Source organism: Crinia signifera, chromosome 1 (assembly GCF_055691185.1).
Source record: "Crinia signifera chromosome 1, ASM5569118v1, whole genome shotgun sequence".
In the NCBI taxonomy this organism is placed as follows: Eukaryota; Metazoa; Chordata; class Amphibia; order Anura; family Myobatrachidae; genus Crinia; species Crinia signifera.
The window spans coordinates 215,711,516-215,734,294 of NC_139217.1; the positions used below are offsets into that span (position 1 = coordinate 215,711,516).

The 22,779-nt window shown below is 42.2% G+C and overlaps 1 protein-coding gene across 1 annotated transcript in view; it reads right to left on the reverse strand.

The window, feature by feature from the left end:
• LOC146064682 (uncharacterized) overlaps positions 1 to 22,779 on the reverse strand; it is a 337,031-nt gene that overhangs the window by 32,004 nt on the left and 282,248 nt on the right. Inside the window, exon 12 of the mRNA XM_083178470.1 lies at positions 18,578 to 18,729. Within this exon, the coding sequence (XP_083034596.1) occupies positions 18,578 to 18,729 (152 nt within the window). The remainder of the gene's footprint in view (positions 1 to 18,577; positions 18,730 to 22,779) is intronic.

The following is a 22,779-nucleotide window of genomic DNA, read 5'->3' on the forward strand; positions in this document are numbered from 1 at the left end:
ATATACAAGTGTGGTATGGTAATGTAAGCGGGAAAACCGCCGTACTTGCACCGTACTTTCGGCGGGAATTTTATTAAATTTTCAACATCAAATGGGGGGAAAAAAAGGGGGCGCAATCTTGCATATATATACCTCACCAGCTTCAATGCAAATTTGCTGCTAACATGGCGGACTCTGGGTCTGACTCAACCTCTGACAGTGAGCTCATTCTTGCAAAGCTGTAATCCATGACAGAGGCTATAGAGAAGAAGGCAGACGAGCGGAGGAGGAGGAGAGAGAGCCACACCCAAATGAGCCAGGCAGAGCAAGGGTCAAGCTCACAGGCAGAGCCAGGCCCAAGTGCTCTGCCTCAAGCAGGGCCAAGCAACCAGGTAGAACAAGATGTGCCATTACTTGGAACATACAGAATGGGTGGGTGTACAGCGCTAGGTTTGTCTGAAAAGAATATACACTACCACATCTATATATATATAAGTAAAACATTTATTAATATACAAAATAATTGTAAATGAGAGCTCTCATAAAAATATACAAAAATAAAGGAAGTTTTAAAAACAATTGGATGAACAGAGGCTCTCTGATGTACAAAGGAGCTCCACAGTGTATTGCACTTAGCACATTATATTTACCAAGAGGAGACTGGAATAAGTGCCCAGTAGGTCCAGGTGTAATATAGGCAGTCCTTTAAGGTATATGTATACCTGGCATGTGATTGCTGATGGCTGCTGGAATGGTGAACGTCCTGGAATCAGAGGTGAACTGGTCCGGAAATAAAGTGCAGGATGCTGTGCGATCTTGGTATAGTGCAAATAGGCAATAAAGTGCAGTGGAGGGGTGCTGAAAAGCTGCTCAACGCGTTTCGACACTAGCCTGCGTCTTCATCAGGAGCTTGGGTATGGGGTCTTGTCCAAAGGACCCTGTATTTATACCCTGAGTTAATGGTTCCCATGATTGCAGGTGTGGGAACTTCAGTGGTAATCAAATTAAATATTAATAAAAACATACATCAGATACAATAAAAAACAAGAATGTGGTAGGTATGCACAGGAGGGATGTGCGAGGATCTATTATAATACACAATACATATAAAAAACAGGTTTAAAAAACAATATAGTGTTCATGTGATCATGTCACATGATCGGGACGGATCACATGATCCCGGAAGTAGCATTTGTAATATGCCTCAAATGAGATCTAATGATAGGGAGCCAATAGATTTATATTTATTATTATGGCAAGTATCTATAGCGCTATATATCCCTAAGGGTTGCTTTGTACCTGGTGTTTTATACTAAATATCGCAGATGTATTAGTCTGAGTTGCGTGCTCCGTATGGATCCCGGTGTCATACTTCCGGATGGCGGAAGTTCACATGGTTGGCGGAAGTAACTGAACTCGGACCAGAGCCGCAGACATCCTGGTTATGCTGCGCTATAACGGATGCCACTATGCCGCCTCTTGGCTTGGTCACCTCCGCCGGAAGTGACGATTTTGGAGGGCGGAAGTTTAGTTCCGTTTTTGTGTATTGGTTGGCATTTAGCATTACATTCCAATATGTTGGAAAAAATAACACAAGATGAAAACATAACTATCTTCCCAAAAGGTATATAGCAAAAAATAAGTCTATATATAAGTATACATATCGAAATAAAGAAAATTAGAAAAATTATAAAAAGAAAAATTTATAATGAAATATGCATCAATAACGATAATAATTGAGTGTAATGGATCATAAATAGTATAGTAAGGGGAGTTAGCTTTATTTAAACATAATACATATAAAGACAATATGAAGTCTAAACATTATCTGCAGATGTTAAATGGGGCAAAATTATTGCAGTTTCATATATTATATCTCATTTCTAACTTTTAATTTTTAATTTTTGGATTTTAGTTTATTTATATTTATATATTAAGACATATTCATATATCCCTATATATGCTCCCAAATATTTATTTAGGTGCACATTTATATACATATCTCTCCCGAGGGTTCCCCCACAGTGATAATACATTTAGTATACAGTATGTCATGTACATTTAAGTACCAGACACATAAGTAAACTAAGCTGTGGCGAGATCCTCAGGTTGTAAATACTCTACATATTCCATAGAACCAAAGTTGTATGTAGTACAAATAATATATGTCAAGGGGAGGGGTTACGAAAGAGAGAGGGCCATAAAGAAGAGAAGAAGAGAGAAGTATCAATATATAATCATAATATGCTATTTAGCTCTAATGCCTCATTGAGGCCATCCGGATGCAGGCTATTTAATTTAAAAGTCCAAAAGACTTCTTGACGGCAGAGGGTCTTGTACCTATCCCCACCCCCATGGAAGGGGGGATATGTTCAAGTCCTATAAGTTGCAGCCCTCTGGGGTCAATTTTATGGAGCTGGGAGAAATGTCTGGAGAGACTGTGGCTGGTTAATCCCTTGATGATGTTACGCCGATGTTCCATAAAGCGAATTTTTAGTGGGCGTGTGGTCCGTCCTACATATTTCAAATTGCATGGACATATCAACAGATATATGGTAAATTTGGTGTCACAATTAATAAAATTCCTCATTGGAATCAGTTTGTCTTCCGTCTGTATCTGTAAGGTTCTATTTGTGGCATAGTCGCATGTAGTACAGCGACTCTTGCCACATTTATAGAACCCCACAGGTCTAGAAACCAGCCATGTGCTGGTACTCAGATTTTCTGCTTTTGCCTCAGACATTTTTGAATGGCTAGGGGCCAGCATGGTTTTCAAAGATCTATTTTTTTTATAAATGATGGTAGGTTTATTGGGTAGTAGGTTTTTCAGGATTCTGTCATGTTTCAATATACCATAATGTTTTGTTGATTATCTGTCTGATTTGGAAATGTGCTGTATTGTATTTGCATATAAATGCCATTTCCTAGGATTTATCTTGTTGTTTTTTTGGGTCTAGGGACCAAAAGGTCCTCTCTTCTCATTTTGCGGACTTCGTTGAGAGCTTCTTGTAGGAGGGGGTCTGGATATCCTCTTTCTTTAAAAGAGGCGATAATGTCAATGGCCTGTTCATTGAACAGGTCTAGTGAAGAGCAATTGCGGCGGATCCGCATTAATTGTCCCTTGGGGATATTCACCTTCCAAGGTCTATGATGTGAACTTTTATAATGCAGATACGAATGCGTATCTACAGTCTTAGTGTAATTTGAAGTGGTTATAATAGAGTTGACTATGCTCAGGGATATATCCAGAAACTCAATGTGTATGGGATTAAAGTGTGAAGTGAAAGATAATTTAAATTGATTGTGGTTAAGTGAAGTGACGAAGTGTTGTGCTGACTGATAGTCCCCGTCCCAAATTTTTTTTTTAAATTGAGTGATTTTTATTAAATTTTCAGATACACAGATTAACATAACAAACAGCCAAATTTATCGGCTGAAATTTTGAGAAGATGAAGTAGAAAAAAATAATAAATAAATAAATAATTAAAAATAAATAAATAATTCATTAAATTATATAAAGAAAAAAAAAAAAACACATCAATACAATATTAATAAATAATTTACAATATCAATTTCTTTTCAATCGAACATATGTCTTTTCCAAATTAACATGAATTAAAAATTGATCTACTATTAATTAAATTATATCTTAAGTGATGAATATTTTGATGAAAGCCATCGGGACCAAATACGATAATATTTAAATTCAGCCTTACGATTAATATATAAATATTTCTCATGTAGCACTGTTACATTGACCAAGGAAATCCAGGCCTTAAAATCAGGCCCTGATGAATCCATCCAGAGTCTAGCTATGCAAACCTTAGCCAATGTACACAAATTAATTATATATTGTCTAGAATGTTTATCCAGGACATCATTATCAGATACCCCAAGGCAGCAAAATCTTGGTGTTAAGTTATTTAAGGGAATTCCTGTTACAGATATAGCTTGAAGCACTTTAGTCCAAAATAGTTTAACCACCGGACAATCCCATAATAGATGCCAAAAATTATAAAGAGATCATCTATATAACGGCCATAGAACACCAGATTCGCACCGAACTCGCCGCCCCACACATGGGTGTCCTCGAACTCCCCCATGTATAGGTTGGCATAGCTCGGCGCAAACCTGGTGCCCATGGCCGTCCCCATCACCTGTAGATAGTGTGTGTTGGAAAATAAAAAATAGTTGTGAGTCAAGATAAATGAAATAGATGAAATGATAAAGGATTGTTGCTCCTGTGTCAGGTCACTATCTCTCTCTAACTTGTTGGTAAGGTGTAGAATACCAAGATCATGTGGTATATTAGTATACAGAGCCTTGACATCTAAGGTCATGAAGGCGTAGGTCTCTTTTCAAGTGATGGTTTGGATTTTTTGGAGGAAATTAGTTGTATCCTTGAGATGTGACCTGAGCACAGGAACAAGAGGTTGTAAGAACAAATCCACATAGTGTGACAAGTTGGTGGTGAGGGACCCAATACCCGAAATTATAGGACGGCCAGGAGGTGAAGTGAGTGATTTGTGAATTTTTGGGAGGTGATAGTATGTGGGTGTGATGGGATGGGTGGTGAACAAAAATTGCCATGTTTCTTTTGAAATCACATTTTGGGCTAAAGCCTCATCTAGTGTGTTTTTAAGTTCTGTTTGAAAGGTATCGGTGGGGTCTGTTTTTAGTGTCTTATAGAAATCCTTGTTATTAAGTTGAGTGAGCGCCTCCTGAACATAGTCTTCTCTATTTTGAACAACCAGACCCCCTCCTTTGTCCGCCTAATTTATAATGATTGACGTATCTTTGGTGAGTGATTTTAAGGCTCTTTTTTCCTCTCTAGTTAGGTTGGAATTCTGAGTGTTTTCCTTCTTCGAACCAAGTTTACAGAGGTTCTTAAAATCCTCCAATGTTACCTTGTAAAAGGTTTCTATATTGGCACTTTTAGCTGTAATAGGAAAAAATTCAGATTTCCGTTTGAATGTTTTGGATTTGGTGTCATAAATTTTAATTGGTGATTTATCGTCTGATCCCGACTGGTTCTCCCGTAGCAGTTCTTGTAGGGTCACCAGTGCAGGATCATCAGATGCGTCCAGTACAATTGGGAATGATGCATCCATATCTTTGGCTATGTCCTTATTTGCAAAGTATCTTTTGCGGCAAAGGGTTCGAATGTATCTATTTAGCTCCACATGTAATTCGAAGATATTGGGATTGCTTGATGGAACATATTTCAGACCCTTCGCCAGCAAAGATAGTTCATTCTCGCTAAGTGCTTTGGAAGAGATATTGAAGACATTTTTGTACTTCAATTTATCATTATCTGGTGTTTTGTTTTGGTTAGCTAATCTTTTCTGGTGGTTTTTCTTTGATTGTATCCCTCCTCTGTTTCCTCTAGGCTTCTTTCCCTTTGTCTTTTTGGTGTCCCCTGTTGTACCATGGGGTAATTGGTCTCCCAATGATTGGGGCGGGGTCGGGCCTCCCGAAAATCCCGTTGGGGTGATCTATTGTGACCTCTGTTCCAATTCTGCCTATCTTTGGGTCTAGCACCTTGTTCTTTTGGGGAGTGGGTATGGGAACTGTATGGGGAATTTATGGTACTATTTGGACGTGTTTCTCTTCTATTTTTTGAGGGATTGCGTCTCTGTAGGAAAGATTCATATCTAGAGTCGGATTCCCTATCTTGTCTATTGTTTTGGTGTCTCCATTGTATATGATCTGGGATTGGGTTTCTTATTTTTATTCCTATCCTTATATGATCTTACTCTGTCATTTTGATAGTCTTCTAAATCTCTCCTGAATTTCTTTTGTTTATTCTCCAGGATCTCTCTCTCAAACTTCTCTATACGTTCATTAATGGCAATGTCTCTTTCTTTAAATTCTTTTTTACTGGAAAAGGTGTCAAGTCGGGTTTTTACTGTTTCTATTTCTTTTTCTAGTTGATTGGTCCGCATGACTCTGTATTTAATGACCAATTTCAGTAATCCAGCGGAACAATCATCTAGAAGTTTGTCCCAATCTTTTTGGAAGTCTGTGTTCTCACCAAACATTGATGGTTTAGTGAGTCTCAAACCTCCATTACTTGGAACATGTGAGACCCATCAGGTGCATGGTGAGGTGACTGGTCGCCAGGAAACGGCCTGCATCATGTAGGAAGCGTGCTACCCAGGATTCCACCAAAAAAAAAAAAAATGCCCAGTTTTTCAGGAGAGAGAATTACAGATTTTGGTCCCCCGAGCACGGGAATGGATAGACTCCTCTGTGAAGGACAAGATTTGGGAACAAATTACAGATGAAGTCAATAAGGTGGCACCATTGCAGAGGGATGTGAAGTCTGTGAGTAAAAGGCAAGTGTGTTGTTTATCCAGATATATACTTACTTGTGTCAATCTGTCAAATTTGTCTATAGCATTTAATATAAAGGTGTGTTTGCAGTTAGTTTGATATGTCAGTGACACATGTGAACACAATCATAGAGGGGAGTGCTTAACATGAGGTGAATGGTTCAACTAATAATTTAAGTAAATTTAAACATGTGTAATAAGCAACATAAATAGGTGACCCCTGCACCATTGGGGTGAGGAGAGGGCCTCATTTGAGGCCATGTAGAGTATGAGATGGGTCATCCATAATTGTGGGTCAAAAATGTAGTGGTAGAAAAATGTGTCATAAGAATCCTCTAAATAAAACATACTGACATAGGTTATTGCAATTACCCTTCAATAGAGTTAAGTATGTTATAGGATAATGCATTATAATGGTTACAGAAATATGTGCCCTGCAAACGTATACAGATACATACCATACCAGCCACAATGATAAATTATCAGTACTAATGCTGTGTAGTAGCAGAGAACAGGATTTCAGGTGGCAGGATTTCAAATCGGGCATGAAGAGGAAGATGAGTGATCGTTACATTCACAGCATGACCACTGGGAGTGGACCTATGCCCTCCAAACTGGAGAATACCCCTCTGGAGTCCTCTGCCTTAGATGTCATGTGGAAAATGCATTTTTTTTTACCATAGCTGAGGTGGAGACTCCAGATTCACCCGAAGATTCCTTTTCATGCCCACCACTACAGCAGCCTCTCCCACAGGCTCAGGAGACCAATGCAAGCCGGCTGCTGAATACGATGTTCCAGCAAGGGGTGGACAGTGTGGCCCGTCAGGAGTGTCAGGTGGTAATGATGGAATAGGTGGTGGCTGTCTTGACAAATTTGTCACAGCAGTCCAGCCGCCAGAATGACAATCTGGCGGCTGCCATTAACAACCTGGCCCAGCAAACCAGCCGCCAGAATTACATTCTGGCAGACCTTGCCACCACCGCCAGGACACTTGAGGTGGGTGAGGCAGCAATACCATCAGCTGCCCCACCCCAAGCTGCACCACTCCCTTCCTCAGGCAACAATACCATCAGCCTCCGAGCCCACCGTCCGAAGAGGATGAAAACCAGCTGGTCCTAAGTCCCCAGCATCCAAGGGTAAAAGAGGGCGGAAGAAATGATGTGGTGTCACCTTATTGTCTTTGTCTGTGGTTTGGCCCCAAATCTTGTCCTTTGCTCTGGTGGGCCACTTCCGTGTGCTAACTCTATTCATTCCCATGTAAAGGGTACTAAAATCTGTTATTCTCTATCTTGAAATGCAGGGTATTGATTTGATGGTGTGGATCCTGGGTAGCATTATTCCTGGATGATGCAGATCGGATGCTGGTGTGGCCTTTGATTTCACCATGCACCTGCTGTGTCTCACATGTTTCATGTAATGGCCCGTTTTGTCTGTCTGGTTGCTTGTGTGTAAATATTATTTGCAGTTTAAATTTTTTTTTTTTAAATAGCTGTGATGCTTAACAGCAATAAATATTGTTTTCCAACATTAAATGAACAGGTTTGATGTGCAATGTTTTGTGTTAATTATGTAACATCAATACATTATTTGTGTATACATACACATAACTGAGTATGGTGTTGAGGTGGATGAAGTGATGGCTTGATCATGGTTGCCTAGCTGACCCTCTCCATGAGGAAGAAAATGTTCAGTTCCACCATTTACCAGGTAATTTATGATTGGCAGCACCTGTGGTGACCTATTTAATAGCTGAGAAAGGTGTTTCACCGCAGGTGATGTTACTCATACATTACGAGTTAAGTCCAGGAACAGAGCATTGTCTCCCTCATGGAGTGGGTCAGGTAGGCAACCATGGGGTTAATGAGACATTTGTAAGAGAGGAATACATATGTGTCCTCCCTTCCCAAACAACAGTGATGGATGTTGATAGTGAGTGGTAGAGGTGAAGTATGCAAAAATGGATAGTGTGAAACCATCACCTAAGAAGTTACAAATAAGATGTTACAGACTGATAGGCAGATGTTGCTAACCTTTGCTAGAGATATGTTTTTTTTTCAATAATGTGGTTCCTGGCATCTTACATACACAGTGTGAGAAAGAAGGTTAGGAGCAGATTGGCTACTTAAACATCAATGTCCAAGGTAACTATTTGAAAGATTGGGGACACAATTGTGTCCATGAGCAGAAGACATTTCACAAACATTGCAAGTATAAAAGGTGAAAAAAAAAAACACATTGTTGCAGTTAAACGTGATAGAGGTGTGTAAATAAATAATGTGATGTGTATGTTTGTGTTGCAGTGAAACAGTTGACACATGTCGACTCCAATGAAATGTGTATCCTGTTTTCCTAACATGAAAAGCACACTTGCATTAAGGGTGAAGATGGTTATCACATAACTACAGTAATTCAACATATTCAAACTTGAGTATTTTGAATAAGACATCATAAAAATAAACCTACCTTGAAATGGTGACAAGTGTAGAAAGAGAACCTTCCAATGTCTTTCAGGGCTGTGTATGGCTTGCAGGTAATGAAATGAGCTATTTCACTAAATAGCTTGCAGCATAGGATAATATTGGTGTCAGGTGTATGTAATTTATTGGTATTTCGTGTTAATTAGCAGACCCAGGGCATCCGCACTCAGGCGGAAAGTCTAAGAGTGGTATGGAGCACTCTTTGGCGTCCGACTGTTTTGGGCCAAATATGCACCGTGTGCTCACCGAGCGAGGCGGTTGCCTCTCCATGCAGTTTGAGTACACACCCCCCTGTACGCCCAGGTATACGCCCAGTTTTGACTACTTTTCTGGCCTCTCCCCTAAAACCGCCCAAATTACGCCCACTGAGACCGTGTGCTTGCGGACATGTTTTTTTTGCTCGGGAAGGTCCGTTCGTGAGAGGAGTACTTTCGCTGCACATGCGCACAGCAAATGATACGCATGCACAGAAGAAAAATATCTCCATTCTATCTGTACGCGGTCCGCCCGCACCAGGCAGAATAAGGGCCTATGTATGCAAATGCTAGGAGTTTAGGAAATAAAATCCCAGAAATAATTGTAATAATGACAAGGGATTAACGGATATTATGGATATTACAGAGTCACGGTGCAATGAAAGTCATGACTGGGACCAGAATATACTTTATTTAGGTAGGACAGAATGGAAAGATTTGGAGGGGGGGTAGCAATGTATGTAAAAAAAAGCATAACATCTACCTTTAATACAAGGTATTGAAGAAAAAACTGAGGCCCTTTGGGCAACCATAGAAACATGGGAGAAGGTGATCCTTCATATAGGGCTTAACTACAGACCCCCAGGTCAGGAAGAGGAACTTGACATGAGCCTATTGTAGGACATCAATAAAATGGCATTAAAAGGAGAGGTAATAATCATGGGAGATTTTTATCTACCTGATGTTAACTGGGTGGTGTCTGTTGCAAGTTCCACCAGAAGTAGGGACATTCTGAATTCCTTGCAAGGAGAATCCCTCCAGCAATTGGTGAGGGAGCCCATTCGTAAGCACAAAATATTAGACTTATACTTACAAATGGAGACAGAATATCATATGTAGATATGTGTGAAAACCCGGGATTCAAAAGCACAGGCTGAGGAGAAAATGGTTTATTGTATATACACAAAATGATAAGTATAGATAAAAGGCAATAAGGGTCCGTCTGACCAAACCAGAAGCTGCTGCAGGTGGTGATAATTGCAGTCTGGATGGTAGATGGACAGAGGTGTTGCCGTGGGGTGGAGGGGGGGGGGGGGGATTGCTCTGTGATAACGTCTCACCGAGTGAATGAAATGTGGAGGGCAGGGGGCAGTAGCCAAGTCGTATTGCACTCAAAGCACTAGATGATATAAACAAGCACAATGGTGAGTGGGAGCTGGCACTGGTAGTAAAAGTATCTGGAAATGTGGCCACATTATATCTTCACTTCCATCCCCAGGTCTCCTCCAACACAGGAGTTGAGACCACACAGCTCCGGCTGACACCTACACTCCGGGCGCACGCTCCCCAGCTGAACCCGGAAGTGACGGAAGACGCCGTTGAGCAGTGAGCTTCTGCTGCCGGCTGCGAAAGCACGCACCGGAGACATCCCGACAGACCTGCGGCGAGGGACCAAGGAACACCAGGTATCGGGTAAGAGCTGAGTGTATCACCGGGCGGTTAGGGACGCCAGCCCCCGGCGACACTCACCCTCTCACCTTGACCTCCCACTCAGACTGTCGCATCTCGCATCGGACATTATCTGTGACACAGACATTTCCAGATACTTTTACTACCAGTGCCAGCTCCCACTCACCATTGTGCTTGTTTATATCATCTAGTGCTTTGAGTGCAATACGACTTGGCTACTGCCCCCTGCCCTCCACATTTCATTCACTCGGTGAGACGTTATCACAGAGCAATCCCCCCCCCCCTCCACCCCACGGCAACACCTCTGTCCATCTACCATCCAGACTGCAATTATCACCACCTGCAGCAGCTTCTGGTTTGGTCAGACGGACCCTTATTGCCTTTTATCTATACTTATCATTTTGTGTATATACAATAAACCTCTTAAAGGAACATTTCGTGTCTATTCTCTCATTCCATACCTACCACACATACCATTGTGTTACATAAGAGGTGAGCGCTAGGTTACCCACCTGCGATTACACTTTACGTTTGGGAGTTTGGACCACTCCAGCCCAGCAGCCCCCTCGCTACAAAAGGTATTTAGCGCGAGCACTGACCCCCAATTCTACTGAGGAGAAAATGGACCAGTCAGTAGTAAAGGGTTTTTTAGGTATATAAATGAAAGGAGAAAACCAAAAAAGCAGAGTAAGAAGACTAAAAAGACAGAGTGGAAGTCTTCTTGAGGGAGACAATGTAATAGCAGATCATATTAATAATTATTTCTGTCCACTGCTGAAAGATAGGGGAAGGGAGCACAGTTAAGTTGCAAGTATATTCAGAAAAATGAGGGAGAAACAAGTACTTTTACAGAGGAGAAAGTCCTAAGAGAACTCTCAAAACTGAAAGTGGATAAATCAATAGGGCCAGATGGGATACATCCAAGGATGCTAAAAACATAATTATTCAACCAGTCACTAGCTACTGGAATAAGCCCAGAGGACTGGAAAATAGCGAATGTAGTCCCACTGCACAAAAGTGGAAGCAAGGAAGAGGTATGCAACTACCGACCAGTGAGCCTTACATCAGTATTAGAGAATATGTTGGAAACACTCTTAAAACAGAAAGAGTTGTAGAAGATCTCAAAACCAGCAACTCTTACATGATCCTAAACAGCATGGGTTTACTGGGAAGAGATCATGTCAAACCAATTTTATTGATTTTTTTTGAATGGGTGATCAAGGGGGGGGGGGGGGGGGGGGCTCTAGATGTAGCTTATCTAGACTTTAGTAAGGCTTTTCACACTGTCCCACATCGCAGACTGTTAATTAAACTTGAAAGTTTGGGATTGGATTCTATGATGATTGAGTGGATAAGATCTTGTTTGCAGAACAGAAAACAGAGATTTGTAGTAAAAGGAGTAGAACAGGGTCGAGGCCCCACAGTGGAAGGCAAAAATGCGGTATTGGATTCCGCTACTGTAGCTACTATTTTGTCTAGTTCCTGATAGAAGAGGACCATCCCGATATAGGGTAAAGCCTCTAGAGCCCAAGTCCACTCCGCCATAGCATTTAACGCTAAAGACAAGGCCAGTCTGGCCACTGCAACTGCGTGTGTATAAATCACCTTCAGAAAATTCACTAATTTTCTGACCACATCATCCATGTCTAAAGTCTCCATGACCGCTTTTACCAAGGCCTCCATGTCTATACTAGGGGCCGCCTCCGGAAGAGCCGAGGGGATTTCAACCTCAGCGGATATAGATTCTGTCTTCTCCTGGGCCTTATTCAGGTTCAGTCGCTCGCATGCACATTTGAACGCAGCCTTGCGAGAGTAATGCATACCCACACACCAGGCATAGTTACGCCTATTGATGATGCACAACATAACAAAAGGGGAGTGGACTGACAGTGCACGCACAGAAAACAGTTTGCACACACATCTGTGTTTTTACAAACACAGGCAATAGTGTGTGCGAGCGAGCATGCTCTGGACCGGATTCTCTACTCACCAAGTAACAACACTCTCGCAGCACACATTACCATGAATTAATGGCATGATGGTCCTTAATTAATTTAGTTGATTTAAATCAATAATCAATTTGCCTTACAATTACAACTGACACATTTAGTTTAATGGAATGGTTGCTGATTGTGCTTCTCATCTACCCACACTAGGTTAATTTTTACTGTTATTTACACCTGTTCTACCAATATTTATGGCATGTCAAACACCCTTGTTAAATTCCTCTAACACCTTTATAGTGTTTTTTTTTTGAGTGAGTTGTGTTCAATTTTAAACATATGTGTCCTGTTACATATTTGCAGCGAAACAAACAAAATTGAGTTATAATAAAAACATACAATAGTTCAAACTTTGAACTATTATTGTATGTTTTTATTATAACTCAATTTTGTTTGTTTCGCTGCAAATATGTAACAGGACACATATGTTTAAAATTGAACACAACTCACTCAAAAAAAGCATTTGACATCTGAAACACATCATAAGTGCTAAATATTGTTTCTTAACATAACCCCTTTTAATACTAATATATTTAAAAAAACAGACACAGATTAAAACTATAACATATTTATTAAGTACAAGGAACAATTATAAAACTTATTTATGAATCTAAAAACAAAAAAAAACATTATTGCTCGAGGAGCCCCATCAATGCAGACACACAGCAACCTGCATCACTCATGAGTGCTACCACATCCCACAGCATTTGCATCAATGCCTGCCTTCTTTGTGTTCCAACTGTTGTGGATGGAGACAACCAATAATAAAGATCCCCTGCCAAACCGGTCATGCTGGAGGATGTTGCAGGTAGCAAAATGTTCTCCTTGGCGTGTCCAGACTCGTGGTCAGTGTGAACCTGCTTTCATCTGTGAAGAGCACAGGGCGCCAGTGGCGAATTTGACAATCTTGGTGTTTTTTGGCAAATGCCAAACGTGCTGCACGGTGTTGGGATGTAAGCACAACCCCCACCATGTCGGGCCCTCATTCCACCCTCATGGAGTCTGTTTCTGACCGTTTGAGTAGACACATGCAAATTTGTGGCCTGCTAGAGGTCATTTTGCAGGGCTCTGGCAGTGCTCCTCCTGTTCCTCCTTGCACAAAGGCGGAGGTAGCGGTCCTGCTGCTGGGTTGTTGCCCTCCTACGGCCTCCTCCACGTCTCCTGATGTACTGGCCTGTCTCCTGGTAGCGGCTCCATGCTCTGGACACTACACAGCAAACCTTCTTGCCATAGCTCGCAATGATGTGCCATCCTGGATGAGCTGCACTACCTGAGCCACTTTAGACTCCGTCTCATGCTACCACTAGAGTGAAAGCACCACCAGCTTTCAAAAGTGACCAAAACATCAGCCAGAAAGCATAGGAGCTGAGAAGTGGTCTGTGGTCACCACCAACAGCTTTATTGGGTGTATCTTGCTAATTGCCTATAATTTCCACCTCTCTATTCCATTTGCACAACAGCATGCGAAATTGATTGTCAATCAGTGTAGCTTCCTAAGTGGACAGTTTGATTTCAAAGAAGTGTGATTGACTTGGAGTTACATTGTGTTGCTTAAGTGTTCCCTTTATTTTTTTGAGCAGTGTATGTATATATATATATATATCTATTGTGCTATTGTGCTCATAAGTTTACATACCCTAGCAGCTTCCGTGTTGATGGCACGTCCCATGCGCAGCTTCCGGGCTGATGGAGGAAAATTTGCACTCATCAGCCCGGAAGCTGCGCATGGGACGTAATTGGACATGACAATGATCCAAAACACAAGGCCAAGTCGACCTGACATTGGCTACAGCAGAATAAAGTGAAGGTTCTGCAGTGGCCATCTCAGTCTCCTGACCTCAATATCATTGAGCCACTCTGGGGAGATCTCAAATGTGCAGTTCACGAAAGACAGCCCACGAATTTACAGGAACTGGAGGCTTTTTGCCAAGAAGAATGGGCAGCTTTACCATCTGAGAAAATAAAGAGCCTCATCCACAACTACCACAAAAGACTTCAAGCTGTCATTGATATTAAAGGGGCAATACCTAGTATTAAGAACTGGGGCATGTAAACTTTTGATCAGGGTCATTTGGGTAATTTCTGTTGTCATTATGATTTAAAAAGAGTAAACACAGTTGTTTGACAATAAATGGCTTCACCCAACCACTAACCATGAGTGAAAGAAAAGTTTGCGAGTTATCATTCATATTCTCTGACAAATGACCAGAAAATCACAAATTCTTCTGCTCCAGCAAGACACTTAAAGTTTTGCTTTTTAGATGAAAATAACGAAAAATACGAAGAAGCTCTGATCTAGTTAAAATTATGTCAGGACGTCTTAAGGACGTTCATTAATATACTTTAGCATAGTAAAAGAGTACTAGCTTGTCATATGAGCTTGTCCTAGTGCAAAGTTACTGACTTTGGCGGGAGAAAAAAATCCGTGGGTCATTCCATGTAACTATGGAAATTTGTTTGGATTTTTTTTTTTCACAGCAACACTTATTTTTGAAAATTATTATCGTACAACAATGTGAGTTTTCACTCCAAATTTTTTTTAAGCTAGTAGCATTATTGTTGCTATGGCAACCATCTTGCTTTAGGCTTGCTTCAGATGGAGAAAGAGACTTCACCAGAATTCAAACTAAATTTTCTAATGTTAATAACACTCAAAGTAACATATAGGTCACTTCATTTGTAGATCACAATCTGGAAATCATTTTTCGTAAACAATACTATCCATATTCAAAATACTTTAAGAGTTCTGGCATTCCTAACATGAGCATAACCTCAAATGTGTAACGTGAGTTACCTAAAAGTTTATATTTTCATTTTATCTTGCCAGATTGTTGGAAAAAAATTAATGATTTCATATTTTCCTAACATTAGACCATACGTAGTCCAAAACCACTAAACATTTATTCAATGAAGTAGCATTACCAAATAAATGAAGAAAACCTATATGTAACATGAGTTACCATTATGGTAACTCACGTTACAGTGTGTTGATGTCAACAGATTTAATGGTGTGTATGATGTTTTATATTCTCTGGACTCTGTAATTGATGATAATGTTGTAATGTGGGTTTCCATCTGTCTATCTTTGTTTTGTAGCATCTTAACTTCTAAATTATAATATTAAATGAGCCTTTTCTCAGTAGCAGCTTGGCATTGTGGAGAATTGCATTCATCTGTAATAGTATCAGATTACCTTGTCCATACCAAAGAAACAGTAGTTCCATACATGTACACCTTGTTGCAAGCAGTGCCTTCAACAGTTACAAATGTACATATCTTGTCATATCTTGTCCGAGCTCTCAGTTTAAAAACAGATATACAGTATAGCGGAAGCTATGAAACATTTGGAAAAAGACAAGTGTGGGCAAATGTGAAAAATAGGAAACACAATGTGCTTCAGACTTTACTAAAGCTGTCGATGAATCCTCAAAGGTCAAAGTTATATTAAAAAACCAAGATGAGAATGCTGACATCAACAACCAACTTGATTTTGAATCCATTACTACAAAAGCCAAACCATTAGAGGGAATAAAGCAACTACCTAAAAGTGGAAGACAATTAAATTAGTGGCTTTCTAACAACTGAAAAAGCTGAAAGTTCACTTCAGCCCTATGCCCCTGTCTTCATAGAAACTGATGAATTTGCACCAAGGACCTTATGCAGGTCCGTTCGTACAGACACCTTCGTTCGCAAGGGGTCCGATGTTTTGTGTCTGCACATGCGCAGGGTCATTTCTGCACATGTGCAGATGCAGGGTGAGTGCGCACATGGTGAACAAACTGTTTGCTAGGTGCACGCACCCATCCTTGCGGACAGGAGGTGAGGGGGCAGACCATTAGCATATGGAAATGACCAGCATTTCATAGGCATTCCCATGAGAATGCTGAGCATTCTCATGATAATTTGCCGATGACACAGGAGCGTTGATGTCAGCTGCCCACCCACTTCCCTTAGAGTGCACACGCACATCTAAGGTTGTTCTGAGCAACCTTAGATGTGCGTGTGCCTTCCACATCATTCCACATCATTCGATGGTTGGTAGGTGTTCCCCCACAGGCTGTGAATGGATGTTTATGTAAAACATCCATTCACATACAGTGTGAACGTAAGCGCTATGCCAATGGCGTACCAACAGTCACATGGCGGGATTTGATTGACTCGCAAGGATGCGAATTTGTAACGGATTGAATAAACCATAACAACCCCCCAAAGCTTGTTGACTGGGTGGAAGTTCTATATGATGGGAATTTATTTCCAGGAATTGTTACAAATATAGGAAAATGGGAATATCCTGTTAACGTCATGACAAGAGATGGGAAATACTGGAAATGGGCATCAGTCAAAGATGAAATTTGTTACAAAAATATAAATAAATGTGCTGAGAAAAATTTCAGCACCAACAATTGTTACAGCTGTGAAAAATTAGTTCTAACTTGTAAAATATTTATACACACTGGGCAGCTTTGAGCTGAAAGCCGCTCAAACCTGCTGTTTTGAGTGACCTTCAGCTCAAAGTCACCAAGTGTGCCTTATGACATCCTGACATAATTGTAACTAGATCAGAGCTTCTTCGTATGTTTCGTTATTTTCATCTAAAAAAAGCGAAACATTAGATATCTTGCCGGAACAGAATATATATTTTGAATATCTCAATTTCACCTTTTTCACTCCGCCCTAATATATATAACTTGTATCACTATGTGCAAACAGGAAACCATTTTAATGAAAAAATAACTATAAACATAGCCAAGCCAAATGCATATAGAGCCACAACCTATTGTGACTTTAAGAATTTGTAGCTTTTGCTTAGTCTTGACTATAAAAGCACATTGTCACTCATGGAAAATCTGATTGAGGACTACAGGATCTCCAAATATTGGTACCAGATGATATTTGGTTCTTGTTCTAAGCCTGACCGGTGTAGTTATAGCAGACGTGCATAGGAAATAAGCTGGTAAGTTGAACGATCGGTATATGAAGCAGGATGTCCACTCCAATCTAGATCTGCTGGACAACCTTAGCTCTACCAGTCTAGGACCGGAACAATCATAGGCTACTAGCAACACCACTGATTCTGCGCACAGCCCTGGTGTGGTCGAAGGGAAAGTGGCACTGCAGTAGCTATGCTCTCAATAAAGGTTTCAGACTTCAGGAAATCATCAGATATCAACCTTCACATACAGTACAGTCCCCAGCTCTCATTAATGCTCCTCCTTCACCTGCTTCCATGAGTCATCAGTAATATAAGCAAGCCCTTACCATGAGTGCTTCTGCCCCCTGCCTCTCCAAGTGTGCCTCTGACCCCCTTCTTCATGAGTGCCTCTGCCTCCAATATCCCCATGTGCATGTATCATATGCCCTTCTCAAGTGTACCCCTCACCACCTCCTCATGAGCACCTCTTTCCCCTGGCTCACCAAGTTTGCCCATCCTCGTAAGTGCCTCTGCCTCCCTATATGCACAATTCATCTGCCCTCCCTATATGCACCTCTACCCCCTGCCTCATCAAGCATGCCTCTGTCCCCCTAACCCATAAGTGTCTCTGCCTCCTCATGTGCACATATATTCCCTCTCCATATGTAACTCTGCCCCCAATCCCATGAAGTACCCCTGACCTCTGCTCCTCTCCCCATTAATGCCTCTGCCTCCTACCTTCCATAGTCGTGTGCCTATGATCTCCACTCCTCATTTGTACAGATGGAGCCCATTTAATTTATCCCCAGCACTCACCAGAATGTCCCCACTGGCGAGTGCTGGCTGAGAGGGACTCCATCCGACTGGGACATGTGAGCATCTCACACGCACATGCGTCCCAGTCACTTGGCCGCTGGGCGACGGAAACCCTGCCCGTCTCCGCTTCAGGGAGAGGGGCAGGGTTAATGGGGGTGTGTGGAGAGATGGTGTGGGCTGGGGTTGTCGACCGGGAAAGGGGGACAGCAGCGGGGAGCTCCGTCAGAACTGGGCACGTGTGTGACAGGTTTACAATTGAATATTGTAGTTTTGGGTATCAAACAAGGAAACTGCAGCCTCACAGTAATCACTGCCGCAAATTGAAATCCCTATAATTATAATCTCCATAGGTAAAATCTATACCTAAATTGGAATTTTATATGTACTTACAATTATGTCAGACATGGAGGCTGTATTTACTTTTTTCTTCAGTGGAGCAAGTTTCAGTATCCCAGTGGTAAACAAATTATGGTGATAGGTGGTCCAAATTTTAAAGTTTTCATCACCAACAAATTTACTTCTTTTACTAAGATGGATACAGTCTGTAATGAACAACCAAATAATACCATTAGTCATGTGACAAAGAGATTATGACAATTTTACCATAAAGCAGCACTTTATTGTAGATATGGAATGGATGACAGATAGACATACATTCAATAGTTAGACACCATATGGTCGATATGCATTAGGTTTACTGGTACAAAAGGTTGACTTGTAAATGGTAAGCAGTAGAAAAGGTTGACAAATATATGTGTTTTTTTGAGGTTCTTTAAAGTATTTTCGACTCTGCTTTATTTACTACCCACATGACTGGGGATTGGGAATTGTAAGCTACCAGAATTGAGGAGCATAAAGTGAGCCTGCGAGGGTACACTTTTTTACAATAATTTGGGTGACATATAGTTAAACATACAAAATACTAGCGAAAACAACACCTTTAATTTTGTTTCAAATATTTTCATGTTTTAACCCTGTCTACCCTTCCTGCTGTCAACCTTATGGTGTTGACCTATTTATTGTAAATTGTTTAATCCACACCCATGAGAAACATGTACAGAATAGGATAGTTGGAGCATATATTGGAGGTAACATGCAAAAAACAATACGTATACCACCACTTATGCTCATCACTACAAGTACTAACCTTTTTCACTCTTTTCTTTCTATTGTATATCTTTGATATAAAATACATAGTTTCAAGTAAATATATTTAGCTCTTACAAAAATGGGGGTGCTCTAAATTCAAAATGTTGAAGGTTTCAAGTAGATCCATACATACCAATTTCAACTGCTTGGTTTTTAAACTAAGTTAAAAAACATTTGGTATCAAAAACTAAATCTTTTTTGACAATTTTATTGGGGGACACTTCTACCATAACTTATTGTAGAGGTTGCAGAAGTTGAGCACCTAAAGGGTTAGCTACTGTTAGGAGCTGCACGGGCAGCGCCTGCGCTCGCCCGGCAGTCTCCACTGAGGTCCCGGCGGTTGCCAGGTTACCGGGACGCCGTCGCGCCATCAGCCGGATACTTCCGGCGGACGGAGACGGGCGCCCGGCAACTTGGAGACAACCCCTTCCTCCCCTGCCGCAGCGGTTGCCAAGGCGACGGGGGACGCCTGGCGGCCGCAGGGAGGAAGGGGTGTGCATGACGCCGCACGCAGCGTCAGGGTAGCGCTCTGGCGCGCTATTTAAACTGCATGACCGGTGCACTCAGACGCCGGCTATAGTTCTTGATTTGGTGTCTCGAGTGTTCCCGGTTCCAGGCTCCTGCACAGCGTTTGTTCCTGTCCCCAGTGGCCTTGTCCTAGCTGCCTCCAGGATCCTTGTCTTCTCCTGGTTGCAGATCCCTCCGTTTTCAGATAAGTTGGGAGATTCCCACTCTCTGTCTCCTTACTTATTATTTCATTATTGTGTCAGCATACTGTGTATTGTTACACCTGTCAGCATTACTTATTGGGTCCATCTTGTGTATTGTTACACCCGTCAGCATTCTCAGTATTGTGTCAGCATACTGTGTATTGTTACACCTGTCAGCATTTCTTATTGGGTCCATCTTGTGTATTGTTACACCTGTCAGTTTTGGTTGTTGGATCAGCTATTGTGTATTGTTACACCCGTTGGCAACAGCATTTGCCTAGGGGGTTCCACCTTAGAGTGTTATCCACTGGCACCCTCCTCCGTAGGGCAGGGTAGTTCTCGCCTCTTGTTTGTTAGTTAGCCTTCCCCTTGTTTACCTCTGGCCTTGGCGGCTGCGTTGTCACTAGTAAGACCAGGTGGCATCGGGGTGGGAGCTGACTAACGGGCTCCCACGAACGCGGCTATTATTGGTGAAGGTTAGCTTAGCACGCATCCGCCAACTCCAATAGGTGACAACGGAGTTAGGGTTGGCGAGATCTCCCGTGTCCCTAACATTATAGCCGGCCAATACTTCACTACTACTTCCCTGGCTTTAGTTCAGCTATCATGGATCCGGCCCAGCAGGCTGCTAGTCACGCTTTGGCGGGACAGATGCATACCCTGACACAAGAGCTCCAGAAATTGACCCTCCGGGTTAACTCACAAGAGGAACGGGTACAAGGGGTATTATCCTCATCCAGAAACCCTGAACCCAAGTTGAGTCTCCCGGACCGGTTTTCCGGGGAGCGTTCCCAGTTTTTTAACTTTAGGGAGTCATGTAAACTTTACTTCAAACTCCGCCCGGCCTCCTCCGGCTTGGAATCCCAGCGGGTGGGAATGGTTATCTCCCTTTTACAGGGGGACCCACAGACCTGGGCTTTTGGCCTTCCCGCAGGGTCTGAGGCCCTTACCTCTGTGAATGCTTTCTTTTCTGCCATGGGGTTGCTGTATGACGACCCGGACCGTGCTGCCTCAGCTGAAGCCAACCTGAGGGCACTACGGCAGGGTCAGGGTAATGCAGAGGCTTATTGTACCCAGTTTAGGAGGTGGGCCATTGATTCAGGTTGGAATGACCCAGCCCTCCGCAGCCAGTTTAGAATTGGTCTATCTGAAACTTTAAAAGATGCTTTGGTTCACTACCCTACCCCGACCTCCCTTGATGAAATTATGGAGTTAGCCATCAAGGTAGATCGGAGGTTTCGGGAACGCCAGAGAGAGAGGGAGTCCGGGATATTTCCCTCATCTTCACTGGGGGAAACCTCGGAGGTTGCTTGTGACGAACCCATGCAGATTGGGGCTACACGTTTGTCAGCCTCAGAAAAGAATCGCAGGAGGCTGATGGGTCTCTGTCTGTATTGTGGAGGTCAGGGTCACCGTGCGGTTGTCTGCCCATTGAAGGCGGGAAAAGACAGGGCCTAAGTGTTTTTGGGGAAACTCACTTGGGCCTATCTTGTTTTTCTCCCCTTGACTCGATAATTATTCAGGTTTCTGTCTCTTGTAAAAACCGCACTGTCGATACCACTGCCTTTGTTGATTGCGGCGCAGCCGGCAATTTTATTGACGAGGGTCTGGTTCATTCGTTGGGGCTCGAGCCCATTCCCTTGGTCAATTCCTTGTCGGTCTGTGGCCTTGATGGTCAGTCACTCTCCAACGGCAGTGTTACCGCATGCACTCCTTCTCTTCAGCTTTCGGTGGGGGCCCTCCATTCAGAAGAGATTTCCTTCTTTTTGTTTCACTGTCCTCTCACGTCACTCGTCCTGGGGTTACCATGGCTTAGGAAGCACAATCCCAGTATTGATTGGACCACAGGAGAAATCACACGTTGGGGCTCCTCCTGTTCTGACCATTGTCTCTCTCTTCCTCTTCTTGTTCTTCCCGTTTTTTCTTCCCTACCTTTACCCTACAGAGACTTTGCCGATGTGTTTTCCAAGAAGGAAGCTGATACGTTGCCCCCTCACCGTCCCTTTGATTGTGCCATAGACCTAGCCCCCAATGCCAGATTGCCCCCCCTATATGCCCTCTCAGCACCTGAATCCCAGGCCATGGATTCATACATAAGTGAGAGTCTTGAAAAAGGATTCATTCATCCTTCTAAGTCTCCAGTAGGCGCAGGGTTTTTTTTGTAGAAAAAAAAGATGGATCTTTACGTCCCTGTATAGATTATCGGGCCTTGAACAAAATTACCATAAAAAATTCCTACCCGTTACCACTCATCTCTGTTTTATTCGACCAAATCCGGGAGGCGAGAGTCTTTTCCAAGATCGACCTTAGAGGAGCATATAACCTCATTAGGATTAGGAAAGGAGATGAGTGGAAGACTGCTTTTAATACGCACTCAGGCCACTACGAGTATATTGTAATGCCGTTTGGCTTGGCCAACGCTCCTGCAGTCTTTCAGGATTTTATCAATGAGGTTCTCCGGCCTTACCTGGGGTTATTTGCTGTTGTTTACCTAGACGACATTTTGATTTTTTCCAAGTCACTTCCTGAACATCGGCAACATGTCCGCCTGATCCTTCAGAAGTTGCGTGAGAATCAACTATACGCCAAACTCGAAAAGTGCGAATTCGAAATTTCTCAAGTCTCATTTCTGGGTTATGTCATCTCTCCCAAGGGTTTTTCCATGGACCACAGTAAGGTTCAGGCCATCATGTCCTGGGCTCGTCCTACCAACCTCAAGGCGATCCAAAGATT